This window comes from Pristis pectinata, chromosome 2 (genome assembly GCF_009764475.1).
Source record: "Pristis pectinata isolate sPriPec2 chromosome 2, sPriPec2.1.pri, whole genome shotgun sequence".
In the NCBI taxonomy this organism is placed as follows: domain Eukaryota; kingdom Metazoa; phylum Chordata; class Chondrichthyes; order Rhinopristiformes; family Pristidae; genus Pristis; species Pristis pectinata.
Window position 1 is genome coordinate 113,954,804 of NC_067406.1, and position 21,911 is coordinate 113,976,714.

At 37.1% G+C, this 21,911-nt stretch overlaps 1 protein-coding gene across 1 annotated transcript in view; it reads right to left on the reverse strand.

Moving 5' to 3' along the window:
- lrba (LPS responsive beige-like anchor protein) overlaps positions 1-21,911 on the reverse strand; it is a 626,133-nt gene that overhangs the window by 295,533 nt on the left and 308,689 nt on the right. Inside the window, exon 37 of the mRNA XM_052010590.1 lies at positions 15,989-16,113. Within this exon, the coding sequence (XP_051866550.1) occupies positions 15,989-16,113 (125 nt within the window). The remainder of the gene's footprint in view (positions 1-15,988; positions 16,114-21,911) is intronic.

Consider the following 21,911-nt stretch of genomic DNA (forward strand, 5'->3'; position numbering starts at 1 on the left):
CGGAATTGAACCCGGGTCGCTGGCACTGCAATAGCGTTACACTAACTGCTTCACTACCATGCTGCCATGCCCACTACACTACTGTGCTACAGAATTCTGTCATGGGAAGATATTATCAGGCAGACAGAGAAAGGGTCCCAAAGATATACTCAAAGCCTCCTTGAAGAAATGCTCCTGATAATCTGGCCCATGACTCCTCAAAAGAGAGGAAAATTCTGGGTGGCATTAAGAACCTCAAGTCATTGCATCAGGAACATGCAGAAGTCCTGAAAAAGCAGCAGAAGAAGCACAGCACCTCGCAAGCTACACACTTCCACCTTCCCTGTCAGGCAGCTTCTGTCCCATCTGTGTAAGAGTCTGCTGCTCCCACAATGGCCTCACTTATTACCTTGGAACCCACAAAATTGGAAGCAAATTGGAAGCAAATCATCCTCAATCCCGAAAGAGACTCAAAAGGGAGACGACAGCAAATGCTGTTTCCCTTTCAGTGAAGTTTGGACTTCTAACCTACATGACACACATTTTAATCAGAGGACTAGTAAATGGTAACTGAAGAGATAAAATATGCACCAGGATGAAAAAACCACTCACACAGTTTGTTTTGTTTTAGTGCTTTGTCAACAAATGCAAAAAAGAAAAAGCTGAGCTTTTCACTTATTATTGAATTCACTTGGAAAACAGCAGCAGAAACAATAAGTGTTCATGAAGCTTGTTTAACCTGGCAATTTGTTTCAGCCTTGGGTAAAAGACAGCACTTGCACCCAAGTTAGATGTTTGGAAGGTTTAAGCTCCATTTCAGAACACAACCTGGGGTGAAATATCAATGTAGCACTGAACAAATACTGTACTGTAAAAGGTGCAATCTTTCAGATGAAATATTAATGTGAGATTCCATCTATCCTCTCAGATGGATGTAAAGTATTCCACACACAATTCAAAGTTATCCTGGTACCCTAGCCAAAAATTTATTTCTCAATCCAAACCAATTAAATAGTCATTCATCTCACCAGCACTTGCAGATCCTGCTGTGTACAGATAGACTGCCAAATCTCCCAACATTATAGTGACTTTCCTACAGAAAACAATTCAAAGGGACACAACAAAGTTGTAAAATAGCTGTGTACTATGCATTCTTGCAAGGTTTCTAAAGAAATTTTGAATTCCCAATTGATCACTCTAGGATCATAAGATCTGAAACTGTTGAAAGCACATAATCTGGTTACTGATTTCATCAGTGTTGTGCATTAAACTCTGGATTTCAAGATTCACAAATTTGTTTTGCATGGTCTACCCTATTCACTCATCACTAGCAGAGATCATGAACTTAAATCATCAGAGTAGAATAGCACAAGACAAAAGCATGTAGAAACTGCAATTCTCATCGGATGAGGAAGCCTTGAGATGCAATTATGTACAACTCCGCTACTGATTTGGAGTTACCTAGTCCTTCTTCTCATATCTGTTCCATTGTTTGCATCAACCCCACTGCTCATGTCGCCTGATCGTGATAAACATTACTGTGCATTTATGTGGGCCTTTGTCAGCATGTGTTCTATAGGGCACCATATGCTATTCTAATGCTCTATAAAAGGCCTCTTTAGAGGGGTGGTACTGCCATTTCCTGCAGCTGAAGAATTTGGCTTTTGCAATATCAATGAAACTTCTCTTGGTTTGTATAGCTGCCCTAGCTGTAGGATTCAGGTAGGTGCTGTTTTTAGCAAACATGCCTCTGTATAAAAGGCAAACATGTTCTTACATATCCTGAGAGTGTACTAGGTTTTATTCATATTTCCTGTGGACATAGAAAGAGGCCTTTTATGACAATGAAGGCCATTGCACAACTGCAACATTCTTTAGTACTGGTTTCCCTGAACTGGGTTTTTCATCTCATTATAATTACCGGTGCACTGGACTGCTGTGTGTGCCATCTGAAAAATGCAATGCAGTATCTGACAAAGTTGCTTCAACGTTAACTCCCAAACCAACAACCTCATTTAGCTAGAAAGACAAAATGAGCAGGTACATGGGAATACCACTACATTCAAGTTCCAAACACCACATACAATCTGATATGGAATTATATTGCCATTACTTTGTTGGGTCAAAAGCCCGAAAGTCCCCACTGAACACCTTTGAGGGAGTAGCTGCAGCTATAGAGCTGAAGGCTAATTCTCCAGAACTAGCTGCACCTTCATCCAAGCAGTTCCAATACAGTTACAACACTGGTATCTACCCCAGATTGTGGAAAACTGCACACTTTTCCTTGTACACAAAAAAAACAAATCCAATCCACCAAATTACCTCCCAATCAGTCTGTTCTCAAATTGTGGAAGGTGTTGCTCACAATGCTAAAAAGCTTGGTAAAATTGAAGTTAATGAGCATGAAGGGAAAACACTTCAATGGTTGGAGTCATACCTTGCACAAAGCAAAGTAGCTGTGCCTATTAAAGATCTACCAGGATATTGTTGCAGGAGTTCCTCAGAGTAGAGTCCTTGGTACAACTTTCTATCTCACTTTGTGGCACCACGAACTTTTAAATGTAATTGATTCAGTACAGATCTGGCTGCTCAAAACTGAGCATCCATGATGCACCATGGACCAGCAGTAGTAGCAGAAATGCACAGCACCAAAAACAGTAACCTCATGGCCCAGCATACCACTCACTCTACCATCATCATCAAGCCAGGGGATCAACCCTGGTTCAATGAAGAGAACAGAAGGGTATGCCAGGAGCAGCACTTGGCATACTTAAAAACATTGACATGCTAACCTGATGAAGCTGCAAAGCAGGATTACATAAATGCAACAGATATTGCTAAGTGATCTCAAAACCAATGGAGTAGATCAAAGCTACGAAGTCCTACCACATCTAGTCATGAATAGTGATGGACAATTAAGCAGCTAATGGGAGGAGGAGGCTCCAAGGGTATCTCTAGGAGCAAAGATGGCAGGGCCCAGCATGTGAGTGCTAAAAGTTGCTCACAATCACGTTCAGTCGAAAGTGCCAAATAAATAATCCATCTCAGCTTCATCTCAAGATCCCCATCAAAAAAATCTGTCTCTAACGAACATAATTCGCATCACGGCATATCAACAGATGGCTGAGAGCACTGCATTCAGCAAAGGCTATGGGACCAGTCACCATCCCAACTGTGCTACCTCAGACTTGCACCTCAGAACCAATTACCTCCTAATCAGTCTGTCCTCAATCATCAGAAAAGTGATGGAAGGTGTCGTCAACAATGATATCAGTGGCACTTATCCATTAATAACTTACTCGCATACATCATACATTGTTTAACCTTGGTCTAACCATGGGCTAAACTGCTGAATTCCAGACTTAAGGCAGGAGTGATTGCCCTTAACATCAAGGTACCTTGATAAAATGAAATTCAAAGAGAAAACACTCCAGTGGAAGGAGTCATACCTTGCACAAAAAGACAACAGTTGTGTTTTTTGGAGATCAAGCTTCCCAGCGCCAGCACATCACTGTAAGAGTTCCTCAGGACAGTGTATTGGTCTCAACCATCTTCATCTGCATTGTCAATGGCCTTCCTTCTATCATGAGGCCAGAAGCAGGGATGTTGACTGATGAATACACTATCTTTAATTCCATTTGCAACTCCTCAGTAAATTAAAGAGTCCATGCCTGCATGTAGCAAACCCTAAACAACATTCAGGCAAGGGCTTTTAAGTGTAAGTAACATTTGCATCACAAAATTACTAAGCATTGACCATCTCCAACAAGAGATAATCTCCTACAGCTACCCTTGACATTCATTAGCATCAAGATCATAGTTTCCCACACCATCAACATCCTGGGGGTCACCAATGATCAGAAACTCAACTGGACCAGCCACATAAATACCACGGTTACAAGGGCAGTTCAGTGGTTGAGTATCCCACACCTAATGACTCACCTCCTAACATCACAATTCAAGATTATAATGGAATATTCTCCATTTGGCTTAACATCTGCAGCTCCAACAACTATCAAACAACTTGACACCATTCAGGACAAAGCAGTCTGCCTGACTGGTACCCCATCCAACATGGTAAATGTTCAGTCCTCTCATTAATGGCACACAGTAGCTGAAGTGCATGTCATCCAGAGAATGAACTGCAGTTACTCACACAGGTTATTCCAACAGCACCTTCCAAGCTTGCAACCTCTTTCACCAAAAAGGATAAGGGGTTTTACACTCATGGGAACACAATCATTTGCAGGTTCCCCTCCACATTCCACACCATCCAGACTTGGAAATATATCAGCATTCTATCATCTTCACTGTGGAACTCCTTCCCTAACAGCAGTGTGGAAATGCCTTTAAGTGAAGGTTCACCATCACCTTCAAAGGCAATTAGGTATGTACAATAAATGCTTGCATTGCCAAAGATGCCCAGATCCTGAAAAATAAATCAGTAGGATGGGGGTGGGGGTATGGGGGAGAAAGACTCCCCACCTTCTCAAGGACAATTAAGACAGACATTAAATGATGATCATGCCAACAATGTCCAGATCCTATGAATGAAAACAAAAGAACTTTCTGATGAAGAGTCTTCATCCTGAAACATTAACACTGTTTCTCTTTCTACAGGTGGTGGCAGACCTGCTGAGCAATTCCAGTGGTTTCACCTTTTATTACAAAGGAACATTAATTGTGACAGATAAGCATAGTTCTATGTAGTCTAAATTAGACATATTAAGTGTTCAGTGGTCCTCAAGAAGTACAGAATATTTACAGTATTTGGTCCATTCAGTAAAGGGTGATGTGAATCTTATGGTGAACAATTGGGATTTAAATTTAAATTCACAAAGAATCAAAATACTGGCAAACTTTGGCACTATATACCCTGACAAATAATAGTTAAATTTTGAAACTTAAGTGCGAAACAAACTACAAAGTTATGAAATCTCAACCACTTGTCTCCATCCACAAAAGGCAACAAATGCAACCATCCCTCATTGGGGGTTTCAGTATATATTCAATTTCCCTAAGCTTCACCACTTGGAACTTTTTATTATCAACTGAGACCTTAGTTAGCAACACTAACATAAAGATTTCATACTGTGCATACAAAAATGTTCTTACGTGTTAGAGACTACAATTACCATAAGTCTAGGTTCTCAGATATCTACACAGAATGTTCTTTCTTTTAACATACCAGAGACTAGAAGCACACAACTGCATATCTCAATTTTTTCAGTTAAGTATCAGTTCCGTATTTCTTCATTTGTGAAAGTTTTCAGGAATGGTAGCTTTTCTTTACCAGCAAAGATAACTCCAAGTCCAGAACTTAATTCTATATTTCACTTTCCTTTTCAAAAAAGTATGCAATTTGCTTGTAAATGATTAAAGCCAAACTTGAATAGATAAGCAATGCTACAATTTTTAAAAAATAGTTTCATATTTGTTTTGATCATTTGTGGGATTTTTTTGTCTATTTGGATTACTCAGCTATATTACCTTGTCTTTAAGTATGTTTGTCTTTAGCATACTACCCTTAAAATTGAGGTTTTTTTTGTCTTTAAATACAATATGTCAAAAAAAAAGTTCACTCGTGCCCAATATTGGTGAACTCTTCAGTCATTTGGGAAAATAAACATACAAGAACTGGAAAAAAAGAAATGTGCACTTATCAAACTATTATGCAAAAATATACTGTGATCAGTGTAATCCTAGCACATATAGCTTTCTTCACACAAAACGAGCAACATTTGGTTATGGAAAGAAAGTTATTAGTTATGATTTGGGTTCAAGGCAATGAAGTCCAACAGGGTGATTTCTCAAAAGCAAAACTATATTCTAATATTTTATGAATATAAGGATCAAACATTTTAAAATACCATTCAATTGTGGCTTTGCCATTGCTGCATAATTGTGAACATAAGACAATTCTGAAGAGAAATGCACCAATTAAAAAAAAACAAACGGTAAAGATTAACTGCTACTACTTCTCTGTAGTCTTTATCAATTTCAAATCAAAGATCTGCAAAGAAAGCCATGCAGAAAATGTTGCTTATTTCAGTCTTCATTCATTGCTCAAAACTGAACACATCACAACTGCTTACAGGTGTTAACTATCTTGATTTTGTGTATATTTTGAAGATTTTGCCTATTATGTTGTGGCACAACCAATATTAAATGGTGACATGGGACCAGAGTGAAAAATTGAAATTCATTGAAATCCATTGCATTTAGCTTAATCAATTGTTTGTTCTTGGGTGTGCTGCAATTAAATACTGGGAAGCTAAGCTTTTGTGCAAAATTCTTAAATATACCACTGATTTCATCTCAGTTTCCAGCTATTGCCTCAGACAAATCCAATCTGTAACAGTACTATCCCAAATGACACCAAGGCAAGTTTCTGACCTTATTTGCCTTTTGCCACCTACACACTTCCATATCATCCTTTCCCACTATTGCTAGAGTTTGGTGCTGAAATCCTCATCCATTGCTTTTAATACTTCTAAACTTGATTATTCCAGTGCTCTTCTGATTGGCCTCCCATTTCCTGTAGGTCACAGATGTGAACACATCCAAAATGTTGACTGTTGTTTTAACCCGTACCACCTCCCACTTAACCATGAATTTGCTGACTTACATTGGTTGCAGGCCATCAAAGCCTCAAATTTAAATTTCCCATTTTTATGTTTAGATATTGTCACGGTCTCACCCTCCTAATTTCACCTCTATAACTATGACTGTTACAACTGTGTACAAACTTGGCATTCATCTGACTCTGGACTCTTTCTTATGCATCCCACATGCCTTTCACCCCACTATCGATGGAGATGTTTTTAGGGTCTAAGGTTTCAGCATAGGAAATTCATCTCAAAAACAGTCAATTAATTCCTTTCCTCTTCTCCAAGATCCCACCAACAGCCCGCATTTTTGTTCATGCTTCTAGACACCAAAGCTAATATCCCCCTCTTTTATCTGGCATCCTTTTCTATCTGGTCACACCTCTGACATTTTTCTTTGTTATATATCGTTCAATCCAGCAATAGATAATGCAAGTTTCTGGAAATGAACTTTGTACTTGGCATGTGAAAACCTGGAAAGCCTAAAATTGTAATAATTACATGGTTCCTTCATATAATGTAAAGATTGCTATAAAATACTAAATAACTACAACCCCCCAGGCACATCACCACAGGACAGCCACTATTTCAGAGCAAGTGTTGAACTTAAATAAAATTCTTTAGAGTCAATGAACAAGTTGGTATAGCCTTTGGACCAGGTGGACCTGCTATGTCAAAATGCACTTCACTCATTCACCAAAGGGAAAGTATCAACAAATACAACTTTGTAAGGATCAATAAAACTAACAAAACCAACAGAATATGATTCCAGAATTCCTTTTTGTCACTTCTACTTTGTGAATAATTACCTTTTTTTCTGTCTAACATCCAACTTCTATTGTGGCATCACACAAGCATGTTAAATCAGGCCTGGGTTATCTGGATTCAGTTAAAAACTGAGAGTGTCCAACATTACAGAAGTAAATGAGAGTGTGGTAAGTGAAAAAGTGACTATAATTAGTGAGAATAATCTTTTGAAATAATTGCAATATATGAACAGTAAAATGAATTAAAACAAAAATCACATACAAGTCTGCTAAAAAAAGTAATGTTGAATTTTTGCCCAACTCAAATTAGATTACAACAAACTTGCAATGGTTTTTACAAAATGAAGATGCCTACTTAATATTCATAACAAAAAAGCTAGAAGAAAAAAATAATAGACAGACAGGAACATGAGCAGAAAGAACACAAGCAACTGTTATCCTGTAACATTAGAGGAAATCAAATAGTTTACTGAGATTATTTTTTTCAAAATAAAGATTGCAATGATACTACTTTTAATGCACAATATACTATTCTTCTCAAGCCAAACTTTAATTGTGGCTTTATCAGAAAACCTCACAGATTGGATTTTGTTCACAATTTTTAATATGTAGTTGCAGTGCCTGAACTGATTAAACCAGGGAATGTGCTATTTTGAAATGATCAAAATCTGGAGTCACTGTGACTCTAGAACTTTTATTACAATAAATCCCTTTGTTCCTTTTCTACCTTTTAAAAAGTGCAATACAGAAATTTGCATTGGTCTTGTGAGCCATGTATACAAAAAATTACTTACATTATTATTTTTTAATATAATCTACTATTATCTAAAGGAATTCAGAAACTATGTAAGGAAATGCATTTTTGCTCACAACAAAAGATTAGTTTGGGACAGAGATGCTAATTTTTTTAATGGATTTAAAGAGCATGAGAAACAGGGGAGTTGAGAAATGGGCAATTTATGTGCATGGGTAACTTAGGGAGAATAATTTCTGATAATAAGGGCGAGTGAGTAGTCAAAATCAATCAGGTGTGTCAGATACTATGATTCCAATCATAAGTGAGATGGGCAGCCCAAGAGCTGAAAATCTGGATAGACCATGACCATTACTAAAAATTTAAGTGGGTATAATTGAGTTAAATGTGGAGATAGTTGAGCTAGAAAGGTATGTGAAGGGTGATAAGTGGGAAGTTGGAATGTTGAGGAAAGTAAACAGCAAGAAATTGGGAAATGGGGGAAATGGGGATAAGAACAGATGGTGGGTATTACTGAGAACAGAACATAAATTTAAACTGTTTCTATTCTCTGTTAACAAAAGATGAGAAGTTTTCATAATTCAAATAACTTGTTAAATTCAAATAACAGCAGTTAGTTTAAATGTTTACATTTGCTGTCAAAATACAGGTATTGGTAATCCAAGGTTTTGCATTTACATAAAAAGCTTTCAAAATTCAATTAATTTGATAAACAACCTAATTAGGATAAAAGGACAAAACTGTTTCATTCAATCATGGAATATTAAAGTATAATGCTCATTCAATGGCATACTCTCTCATATTCCTAATTTTTTTCTTAATTCACTTAATCATTCACCCACTAATTTACTTTGTAAATTCTAAGTGTGTCTCATTTGACCTTCAGATTCACTTCCTTATTGACTCCCCACTCACACCCTATTATAAATCTATTGAACGGTCCCCTTGACCTCACAATCTACCTCATCATGGCCTTGCACTTTATTGTCTGTCTGCACTGCATGTTCTCTGCAACTGTAACACTTTATTCTGCATTCTGTTATTGCTTTTCCCTCGTACTACCTCAATGTACTGATGTGATGGAATAATCTATATGGATGGCATGCAAAACGAAGTTTTACACTATACCAGAGTACATGTGACAATGATAAACCAATTTACTTCCTTGTCCCTTTTGTTTGCTACTACAGCACATTATATAAGTTATTCTCTTTAGAACAATGGCCTGAGTAAATATCTTTAAATAGTTTGAGGCAGAAGTTTAATAGCTTCAGTTATTGCAGATAAGAAGTCTAACAAAATAGAGCCTTCTATGGTTTTCAAAATAACAAAAATGTAATAAAAACAATTTGTGGTAAAATACTCATCAGATCAGGTAGCACCTGTGTAGAGAGAAAAGAAATGGTTAATCCCGCAGGTCAATGCCCTTTTATCGGAACTGGAAAAGGGTTTTGCTGTGAGAGGATTAAAGGCAGGAAAAATTAAATGATAAATAAGATGATGGTGCAAGGCAAAAATGGGTACAAATGGGATATGTAAAGAAACAAAACATAGATCTCAAGAAGGTGAGAATGGAAATAGCAGAGCCATTACCTGGAATTGTTGAAGTCAATTTTGAACCCTGAAGGCTGTAATGTGTGCCTACAAGAAAGATGAGATAATTTTCCTTGAACATAACGCTGTTTTATTGAAACAGTGTAGAAGGCTGAGCATAACACAGTCCGAGTGGTAACGGGTGGGGAATTAAAGTGACAGCTGACCAGAAGCTTAAATCTTGCTTGTGGGTTGAATTTAGACTAGTCCCTACACTGCATAGCAGACTGCATCATAAGGAGCCGATATTATGTACTAAGTTGAAAATAGTACAAGTAAGCCATTTGCTTCATTTGTAATTCGCATTTGGGGTCAAGATGCTGAGAACCAAGGAGGTAAAAGTACCAGTAATACTTCATTTACATAGGAAGGTACCATTAGGTAAGAAAAGGTATATAGGTGGTGATTGAAAGGACCAGGGTGTCATGGAGAGAATGGTCCCAACAGAGAGATGGTAAGAAATGGAAGGTGTGTTTGTGGCAGCATCTTACTGGACCTCCCAGAAATGGAGCAAGATGACTTACTAATGAGAAGAATGGCTGGGAGAAAATGAGAAGAGGAATCCTGCTGTTGTCCTCAGAGGGGAGGGAAATTGCCTAAAATGTGGATAATGACTCAGAGCTGGGACAATACCTTCTCTTCCTTACTCCACTGAAATTCTCTCATTACTCCATCTAGATTATGTAGTGACAATGTTGGAAGCACTAGGCACATTGGTCCCTCATTGTATTTCCCTCCACACTTTTGATTTCATTCACTTCAAGGCCCAAAAAATAGATTCCAATATGTTTCTTTCAGCCTGCTAAGTAAATTTTGACTCCCAGTTCTTATACCCACAATCTCAAAATGATCAACTCAATATTTTGTTCAATCTTTCCTTTTACCATCAATCTTTCAGCTCAGCAACAGTTAACTGCTTCTTTCTGATTTATTGGTTTTATTCTTTAAAACATTAGTGACCATCACTGGCCTTAATCTTTTCCTCAATTGAATACCTATTGCATATTGTTAAAAACATGGGGCTAAAATGAACTTACCTTCTGGCAAAGCTTTGGAAGAGAATTGCCAGCGAACTGCTCTGCTGGTGTCTGTACCCTCCTGACTTCCATGCTTGCAGAATGCAAACGTGGAAGCACAGAACACACTGGTGGTCAAGTGCCGGCACATCTGACATCTCCCTCAGTGCTGAGTCTGGCAGCAAAGTACAGAGGCAGAGCACAAATGTTGTTGTGACCTTGCACCTTATTGTCTACCTGCAATATACTTCCCTGTAGCTGTGACACTTTACTCTGTACTCTGTTATTGTTTTTAGCTGTACTACCTCAATGCACCCTGTACTAACTCAATGTATCTGCACTGTGTAATGAATTGACCTGTACGAACGGTATGCAAGACAAGTTTTTCACTGTACCTTGGTACAGGTGACAATAATAAACCAATACCAAATGTCCTGAGTAGAGGGGCTGGATGTGAAGTGCATCCAACACCTCAGCTATATTATCACACATCCCCACTCATGTGAATAGGGTTGCTGACATGGATGGAAAAGTAAGTGAAGCAATGTTTTTTTATTTTAATATTAATGCCTTTAATTAATTTGCATAAATTAAATCATTTTACATATGCTTTTCAAACTTAAACTTTTTGATTTATTATTTACATCTTTTTCAACTGTTTTCAGATGACTCTGATGATCATCATGAGCAGTCAAATGGCCTTCAAGGCACTTCATTGGTGGGGTTCAGGTTCAACTGCTTGAGGGCTCAACACTGCTTGCAGGCTGCTCTTTAGCAGCTCAGCCATTGCAGCAGGCCTTGAGCTCCATTAGACCTACAGTGACATAAAAGGTCAGTGTGGCTGTGAGGCTGAGGCAAAAGGGGGCCTGGTCATCAACAATTCTGCCCATGATCATCTCAGTTCTTGCATAGCATAACCATCAACATGGCAAAAATGATGATGTACTAAAACATCAAACGTAATACTCAAATATGTACCATTTTTACTTGCCCTGCATCCCATCAAATCTGTAATCGGAAATAGAAATTCCCTCTTACTTATGCAATATCCTCCATAATTGGTTGTGAAATCTCAGATAGTGATTGAACAAGAAATACTGCTAAGTTAACAAACCATCTTGATACCACAGTTTTCATAAAGGCCTGTTGGACAACATTATCATCAATAACAAAGGGTTTAAAATGATTAAGCATATGACCACAGTAAATCTTGGATTTGTTCAGCCATTCTACGCAATCACTGACAGTTGCCATCAAGAGTTCTTTCCATCCACCAGGCTTTTTGTTTAAAAGAAGAACACGGGCTGTCTCATCCAATCAGCAGATAAAGCATATTAAATTACAGTTTTCAGACTAGAACTAATATTTTAATGTCCAGGTGCATATAGAAATCATAGCATCAACACAACAGCCAGAAATATTATAAATATATGAAGAGAAATAGATAAATTAGCTAACTCATGCATCATTGCTATGTAAGCCTTTTCATTACCATAGTTATACTTATATGCAATACTCAAACTATAAACAGTTAGGACACCAATGCACTGGATGCAAACTAATCATTGCTTTCTTGACTGTTCCAGAAATGACTGCATTGTGTAATTTTATATAGATACAAAGCTTCCACTTAAGTTTTTTCACTTTGAGCAAATATTAGTAACAGATTATAATTTAAAATAATTATTTTTGTGGACCAGAATAAAACCTGGAGTCACATTCTGACTTACAGTGGCATGCAAAAGTTTGGGCACCCCTGGTCAAAATTTCTGTTACTGTGAATAGCTAAGCGAGTAAAAGATGACCTGATTTCCAAAAGGCATAAAGTTAAAGATGACACATTTCTTTAATATTTTAAGCAAGATTACTTTTTATTTCCATCTTTTTCAGTTTCAAAATAACAAAAAAGGAAAAGGGCCCGAAGCAAAAGTTTGGGCACCCTGCATGGTCAGGACTTAGTAACACCCCCTTGGGCAAGTATCACAGCTTGTAAATGCTTTCTGCAGCCAGCTAAGAGTCTTTCAATTTTTGTTTGGGAGATTTTTGCCCATTCTTCCTTGCAAAAAACTTCTAGTTCTGTGAGGTTCTTGGGCCATCTTGCATGCACTGCTCTTTTGAGGTCTATCCACAGATTTTCGATGATGTTTAGATCAGGGGACTGTGAGGGCCATGGCAAAACCTTCAGCTTGTGCCTCTTGAGGTAGTCCATTGTGGATTTTGAAGTGTGTTTAGCATCGTTATCCTGTTGTAGAAGCCATCCTCTTTTCATCTTCAGCTTTTTTACAGATGGTGTGACGTTTGCTTCCAGAATTTGCTGGTATTTAATTGAATTCATTCTTCCCTCTACCAGCGAAATGTTCCCCGTGCCACTGGCTGCCACACAAGCCCAAAGCATGATTGATCCACCCCCGTGCTTAACAGATGGAGAGGTGTTCTTTTCATGAAATTCTGCACCATTTTTTCTCCAAACTTTCCTGCATCCTCACCACAAAATTCAGCATCAGAAGTTTGCAAAGGAACATCTAAACAAGCCTGATGCATTTTGGAAACAAGTCCTGTGGACTGATGAAGCTAAAATAGAACTTATTGGCTGCAATGAGCAAAGGTATGTTTGGAGAAAAAAGGGTGCAGAATTTTATGAAAAGAACACCTCTCCATCTGTTAAGCACAACTGTGGATTGATCATGCTTTGGGCTTGTGTTGCAGCCAGTGGCACGAGGAACATTTCACTGGTAAAGAGAAGAATGAGTTCAATTAAATACCAGCAAATTCTGGAAGCAAAGATCACACCATCTGTAAAACAGACGAAGATGAAAAGAGGATGGCTTCTACAACAGGATAACAATGCTAAACACACCTCAAAATCCACAATGGACTACCTCAAGAGGCACAAGCTGAAGGTTTTGCCATGGCCCTCACAGTCCCCTGATCTAAACATCATCGAAAATCTGTGGATAGACCTCAAAAGAGCAGTGCATGCAAGATGGCCCAATAATCTCATAGAACTAGAAGCCTTTTGCAAGGAAGAATGGGCGAAAATCTCCCAAACAAGAATTGAAAGACTCTTAGCTGGCTGCAGAAAGTGTTTACAAGCTGTGATACTTGCCCAAGGGGGTGTTACTAAGTACTGACCATGCAGGGTGTCCAAACTTTTGCTTTGGGCCCTTTTCCTTTTTTTGTTATTTTGAAACTATAAAAGATGGAAATAAAAAATGGAAATAAAAAAGTAATCTTGCTTAAAATATTAAAGAAATGTGTCATCTTTAACTTTATGCCTTTTGGAAATCAGGTCATCTTTTACTCACTTAGCTATTCACAGTAACAGAAATTTTGATCAGGGGTGCCCAAACTTTTGCATGCCACTGTATAAGACAAAAGCATCTGTGTAGCCAAACAATTACAACAATTTGCTCTTAGAAAGCACCTTTAACAATGAGTATTGCCCATGGTGCTTCACAGAGGCAGTTCTAAAATTATTGTTGAACTCAAGAAGGGATTATTTGTAAATAATATTGTGCCTGGTTAGTTAATAAATCTTAAATTATATATAAATAGTTTTACATACCAAAAAGTTAAAGAATTAGATTGGTTCTGAAAATCACAAAGCACTGTTGAAGAATTAAGGTGCACTTGAACACATTGAGAAAGATCTCAAGTTGAAGTGATTTTAGTAGAGAGCATTTGGTATGTGGGTTCAGTAGCCAATGTTGATACATTTGTAAATATTGCTCTTGTCCAAGTGAACAATTATGTGAAACAAGGAGGAAAAATATTTTATCTATCTAAATATATTCTGCTAATAAGAGCAGTGCACTACATAAAAAGCCCTTTGGCAGAAGCAGCCCAGCTGTGCACTTCACCTATTTGGTCTTGTTTGAGTCTCTGAGGATCTCCAGATTTGGTATAGTTATTGCTTTTAGATCACATTCTTATTGACTAGTGTCAGCCTGGTCATTCATCTTGAGTACAGATGTCATGAGTGCAGTGCTATCTTGTGACATATTGTGAACATTTTCTTCCAGAAATACCTCTTTAAGGCAGGGTGCAATAGGTTAAACTACTAGACAGAAACCAAAATACAACTGATTGTGCTATTCTATTTCTTTGGTAAGAAATACTTCTAAGACTTGAAATTATAAACTACAGTAATAATCAATTTCCTAAGAACATACTTGTGAAGCAAAGAAGCTTCATATTTGAACAATGATATTATCTTCTATTAAAATTACGGTAGATTTGATGTTAGAGGACTTCTAAATTTGTGGCATGACTTAAAAATAATGCTCTGATATTTGAAATTCAAAGACATTTTTCTTTTACAATTGATCAGTAAGAATCATTTTCTGAAATGATGCCTTCGAAAAAAAGGAGTAAAGTTCTACTATCAATGCACCCCAATGTGATATGTGTTATGAACTAGTATTTTGAAGCTTTCATTCAGAGTCACTTTTATAAGGTAATCAATGCTTGTTAATTAGTTTTCACTGCAGTTAAAAATGACCAAGTGCACGATCAAGTTAAATAAATCTGTTTCTATAGAAGGAGCAATCAATGTTATAGCTCATTAAATTACAGCTGCAGCCCAGTGATCATTATAACACCAACCATGATTTAGGAAAGGGCTGAGGGCAAAACAAAGAAAATTAATTTTCATTCCTTTTCCAAACAATTGGAAGAGTAGCATTAGTTGACTTAAAAAAACTTAAGAGTTAATTTACTTGTGCGCCTTTATTATAATACTTAATTTATTTTGTCTTAGACCAAAATCATTGGCCTCATTCTGTTTCACAATAGTTTATTACCTCTGTTATTAGTTTGGGTATTATTTCTGTTTTCTTGTAGATCAAATGATTTAATTTACTCCAAATGAAATACAAATCCATTTTAAGCATGTGCATCCCTGATTGTCCCTGACTTTTGAACAGACAAATGCCTACATTCAAAGGGGCACAAGCCTAAAAAATGGAATGGCTTCTAAATATACAAAATGGTGAATTACTAAAAATCTCACCTGAATCACTCCTTTTCATTTTTATGTACTTTATTGTGCAATATGCAGAATGATTATAAACCAATCTAGAAGTAAATTCAGATAGATCTTTTCCTGGTGAGACGACATGGAGCTATTCAGCAAATAAGTGCTTGCACTTCAAAATTGGTTATTTGATGTGCAAACAAGTGTTGTGGTACAATTTAAGTGATCTCACAAATGTAGCTCTAATTTTGTGTACCCACTGCTATAAGCAAAAACCAATTGTCTATGAAACTAACCGTGTTCAATTGCTGCTTTAAGTGTGGCTTCAGGATGTGTTGATCCAAATGAGTTGCGAACGAACCGTCGGCGGCGCCGCAAGTCATCTTCCCAGTAGTCAAGGCGCCAGAACTCACGAGGACGACTGCAATGAAACAGAGGCAGCACATATGTTAGCAATTATCAAACAGCATGGTAGCACATAAGTGCTGAATAAAGATCTCCTTGTTTGGTTGGTCATTTTTGCAGTCTGCAATCCTGAAGTTAGGTTTGTCCTTGAAAATAACAATATCACCTTCCAGACTAAGAAACCCCTTTCCCTTTTCTTCTTGGAAGGTGAAATGAGCACTAAATACATCATTTTGAAATGAATTGCTGACAGTGTGATCAGTTTCCCCACACTCTAGTGGCATGTGCTCTGATTTCAGCCTCATTTCAGCCTCAGCAGGACACCTTTAGCTGTGACTGCATTTATAAACCAGAATAGGGAAAAGGCCATTATAAATATGGTATAGCATTACCTATATTAATCAAAGTCTACCCCTTCATCATTTTTCTTCCCAATTTGTGTGCTTTCACACAAGGTCAGTAAATCATACCTTGCATTCTCAGTCCAGAAAGTGTTAACTTTAATGAACAGTACTGTTATGCACATACATGCGAGATAATAAAATATTACTCTATTTAGACGTGCAGAAATTTAATTAAAATAATCTCTTAAAATATTCATTACATTTAGCCCCTGAGGCATAGAGTAACATAAGAAAATGCATTTCCTTTCTTTTACTGATATTTTAAGACCCATTCCTATAGAAAGACAAGGTAATATATTTAAAACAGATGACATTTGATTTTTTTCACATTAAAATTAGGTGTGCTTGACATTTTGCCTCCTAAAATATAATCAGCAAAATACAAAAAAGGACTTAAAATCTTACATAAAATCTTTTTTTTTAATCTGTTCATGTCAAATTGGAAGGATGCTCCACTGCAGAGCATAAGAACTCCCTCTCCCTCTTACAGCTTTTTTAATGCTTTCAAAATTCAACATAGGAAGATTTGTTAAAACATCAGATAAATCTTTTTATTTGAAGGAGGACATTTCTTAGTTTTAATATTACATAGTTTCCTCTCTTATTCCAACTGGTATTGTCACTATTTCTTTACAGGAAAGACAGGCGCATTATATTAAAGACGATTACTGTAATATTAAAACAGTATTTCAACCAAGCTTCAAACATTATTTGCAGTAGAACACATAAATATACTACAGAGAAACAGAAGAATTACCTTTAATACCAGTGAGATGCCTCTGATATAAAACCATTCACTTACAAAATATAATCTAAACAAACACTAGTATTCAGTAAAATGTGGATTATTCTGTGTCAGAATTTTGCATTTCCCAGTAGTAAGTGAATTTATGTCTACAGCTTCATCAACATAATTAAGCCATTAAATCACTTGTGTTACTAATTCACTAATATGGTCTTAATCCCATTGTAAAATCTCCTACACATTTGCTTGTAACTAATAATTAAGTTTTCATCACCAAATACATATGCATCGCCTGTTCTCCTTATTTTTACAATGTAGACAATGTTGAAGTTCAGAAAAAAATAAATTGTGCTCTAAGATTAGTTGCAATCGGAAATACCTCTGTTTCTTCTTTTATTTAAAATTGCTGTCCCCCCACCAAAAATGTGAACACAAGGTCCATTACTCGATTTTTAGCCACATACGACAGACTGTTATGTGTTTGGCTGCGATAGCTGCAGTGCCAGAACAGGCACTTCATCATCCTAGCTTCCAACGTTCAGCTATTAAAATTATTATCAAATATCTACTGAGATCCAGGCGTGAATCATAGACTGCACCCAGTCTTCTGGGGAAAGATACAATGAAGGTCTATTCATCAGTATGGCAATCGGCAGAAGTAATTAGTTCCCAAGACCTAGATTTCTTACAAAGCTTATTTCACACACTGCCACAAACAACATATGAATGTGAAAAGCTAATGAAAGCCTGTAAAATGTGTTAACCTCTCTAGCCATCAATCGTTCTGTTACTTTGTGTTAAATATTTTTTTAAAGCCAATAAATTTTTAATTTCTCATCCATCCCTGACAGTTTTTGACAGAATTACGTGGTCCCATTTTCTTCAAGATAACAACAATTACAATTACAAAAGGAATCTGCAGTATTCATTTATACACCATTTGTGTAATTAGTTCTCCAGCAACAAGATGCCCCACTCAAGAGTAATCTTGACAGAAAGCTCATGTTGTCCATTTACTTCCACCTAATATGATTTGTATAATTGCTGAATAACTGAACATCTTTTGCTCCCCTAAAAAAGTCACAATTTGGAAGTTTTTATTTCATTCCAAAATAAACTTCTAAATGCTGGTCTCTGCTTGGAAGTAAATGATAAAGAGGTATAATTATGCTCAGTGTCTGAGCCTTTTGAGCAGGTCTAGGCTTTATAAATGTATGTAATTTACCCCTGATTGATAGGAGTCATTAACTAGATATCAACTCCTGATTCAATATGCTGCACAGCAGTATCTTCCAGAAACCAGGACTACTTTAGACAAACTGGAATGCTGGAATCTTAAAGGAATATTAACAGAAAAGAGAAAATAGATAAATTATACAAGAACTTAAAAATGTATTCTAGGGATACCTTTATGATATATTTCCAACTATTTTTTGATGGCCTATTGACTTACAAATTTGTAAGCATCAACTTACATCATGTGTACATTTATCAGCGATAACAGAAAAGTTCAAATTTCAACAGTTCAAGGAAATGAAACAAACTATATTCAACCAAATAAATACAGGAATTCCTTGATTTATAAATTTCCACTTGAATGTCATTGACTCTTTATGAGTCTTTGATTTATGAATGTGTTTTATGCTAAAACGAATAGCCACCCATTGGAATACATTATACCAACATACCAACGTACATTTCACCTAGCCTTTACATCTTTAGCTTAACAAAAGGTTTTCTCGGAATGCAACCCCATTTGTAAGTCAAGGAATACTTGTAAAAACCTTTTCACACTAATTAACAATTTTACGCAGATGTTATTCTAAAATGCTTAAACCCTCATTATTTCCCATTTTTTGAATCACAAATTATAACACAAGCTCCAGGAAAAATCTCAATTAAAATTGATTAGATAATAAAATGAAACATTTTCTGAAATGAACTTACAACAATTCCCTGCTGATGTTTTAGTTTCGCTCAGTTAGAACAAGATGGTTATATGCTGGAGCCAAACTTGACTATTTTCCAATATTCTAGACTGACATTTCAATATTGTCAAAGTCCAATATTATCTGAGGTGATATCTTTTGAAAGAAAAACTGAACTGCCATCTTTTCACCTGACATGAAAGATCTCATTGTTTAGAAGAACAGGCTTATATACACTTCTACAGTAAATAGATGAATCAATATAGCTTATCATTTACATCATTTGTGAGATCTTACATCAGACAATATGGCTCCTACATTTAGTGACATACTATTGCTGTCTTCTAAGGTATTTAAAGGGCTTTTGGGAAATACCTGAGAAGCAATAAAGATGAAAGTGTCACTTAAGGAATACTGTTTTCACATGCCAACATGTCAGTTAGACAATGAACTTAAGAAACTGTAGACAGCTAGAAAGGTATGTTAGAGTACAGATTGGAGTTTCTCTACTTAATAGGATAAATTATATTGATAGGTATCACATTTAATCCCTCAAATAACCAATTCCTGATCACTATTGTAATGTTGTAATGTGTCAGGATACCTGGTTAAGAAGAATCATTTTAAGTTTTACCATATAATGGTGGAACTGGACTGCCAAAATATTCAACCATGAAATCTGGATATCTGGATATAGTACTGGAGGTTGCCAGTGGCTTTGAAACTGAATCTCAGTGCAAGTCATCACTTTCAGTAGGGAAAGGAAATCTGTGTAGGAAAAAAATGACCATATATCCTGGATGCATTTTGTGAGAAGGCTTCCTATTAAAAGAAAACTGCTGCAGCAATCACAGGTTATTTTTGATACATTTTAATAATTGTGTAATCATTTCCATTTTCAGACAGTGCAAAATTCCAAATTGATCTTTTCTCTTATTCCAAAGGTATTTAGGAAAAATTAAAATATTAAACTTAATTAATTAAGAGCATTTCATGTGTGTTTAGATAATACTCAAATATACCGTGACATATGAAAAAATAAGTTAAAAAACTTAATTAAACTTATCTTCTAGATGAAGATTAGTTCTCCCATTCAAATCAATGGGGCCATGCCAGATACAAAGCTAGTATAAAAACTAGGGGCCAGATACAAAGTGTATCCAGCCTCTTGGCTCAGCAGCTTAGGGAACAATCATGGATACAGATTTAATGGAAAGCATCTGATCTCAAGCATATTCCTGATTTCTGAGCTGCATGCATGGACACAGAAGTCCAGATCCCACTACAGCTAGCCAGTAGCTCTCTAGGGAACTTCCAGCTATCCATAAGTGCATTCCTGGCCAATAAATTTACCACATTCATTGCATAGAAATTAAGATGTGATTTACTGGGATTGTTATGTAGATTGGTTGTTTAACAATGGTTTCCTGAAAATGCTAAATTCAATATTGAGTACCAACAGCCACAATGAGTATAGACAGAAGATGATGTACAGCTCTTCAAAATTACGTTGACCCACACTTGGGTAAAGTAGGAAGTTAAAAACAGAGAGGTCAGGATGGGAGTAGGATGGAGAATTAAAGAGATGGGTGACTGTAAGTTCACATTTATAGACTGAACGTAGATCTTCTGCAGAGAAGTCACCTAATCCACATTGGTTCCTCAATGTAGAGATCACATGAGCATCAAATGCAATTCACTAAATTCAAAGAAGTGAATGTGAATTGCTCTTCACCTGGAAGGACTGCTTGGGTTCCTAAACGGTGGAATTGGAAGAGGTAGAGGAATTAGTATCATCTGTCGTGAGGTGGGGTTAGGTGGGTAAAGGCAAGGAAGAGGAGGAATGGCTGAAAGCAGGAACTATGGGGAGGGGAAAGAGAAGGGATGGAGCAGAGAGGGGAAGGAGCAGGTGCTGGGTGGAAATGGGGCCAAGACAGGGGTGATCTTATGGAAAGGTCTAAGATCCTAAGGGAGCACGACAGGGTAGATGTTGAGATGTTTCCACTAGTGCAAGAGTTTTAAACAAGGGGATGTAGTTCCAAGCTGAGGAGTGGTCATTTAAAACTGAGGTGTGTAGGAATTGCTTCTCGCAGGGGAAGTGAATCTCTGAATTCTCTACCTCGGAGGGTTGTTGTGGCTAGACTACTGGAGACATTTAAAATGAAGGTAGATAAATTTTTAGTAAGATCAGGGAATTGAGGGCTATGTAGATCTGGCTCAGAAGAGAGTTGAAGCCTGGGGCAGTGCAGCCATGATCATATTGAATGGTGGGGCAGGCTTTAGGAACCAGGTGGCCTATTACCATTTTGTTGTTTTCTGTGTCCTTGAGAGCAACAGGTTGAGGAAGAGAGTGCAAGGCAGGGGAAATGGGGATAGAGAGAAATGGGGGCAGGGGAATTGGGGTAGATGGGGGGGCAGCAGGAAGAGGTGAGAGGACTGAGATAAAAAAAGAAAGATTGAATGTAAAAGAAAACGGTGTGCATCTGGGCGAGGTGAGAAACTCCAAAGTTTGGGGACTAGAAGAAGATAACAAATCAAATGTCAACTCTCAGTCTGGGATCTAAATTCTGCAGAGGTTAGGTCTTTGCTAAATACCCCTCTTTATATTCCCACACCTCCTCCTCTCCCCTGCACCACTTTGTTTTCACTCTTGCCTCCCTCGCCTCACCCTCCTCCACAATTCTCCCTTTCCCACACTACCTTAGAAATATAAAATGGAGCGCATTCAGCTCAATGA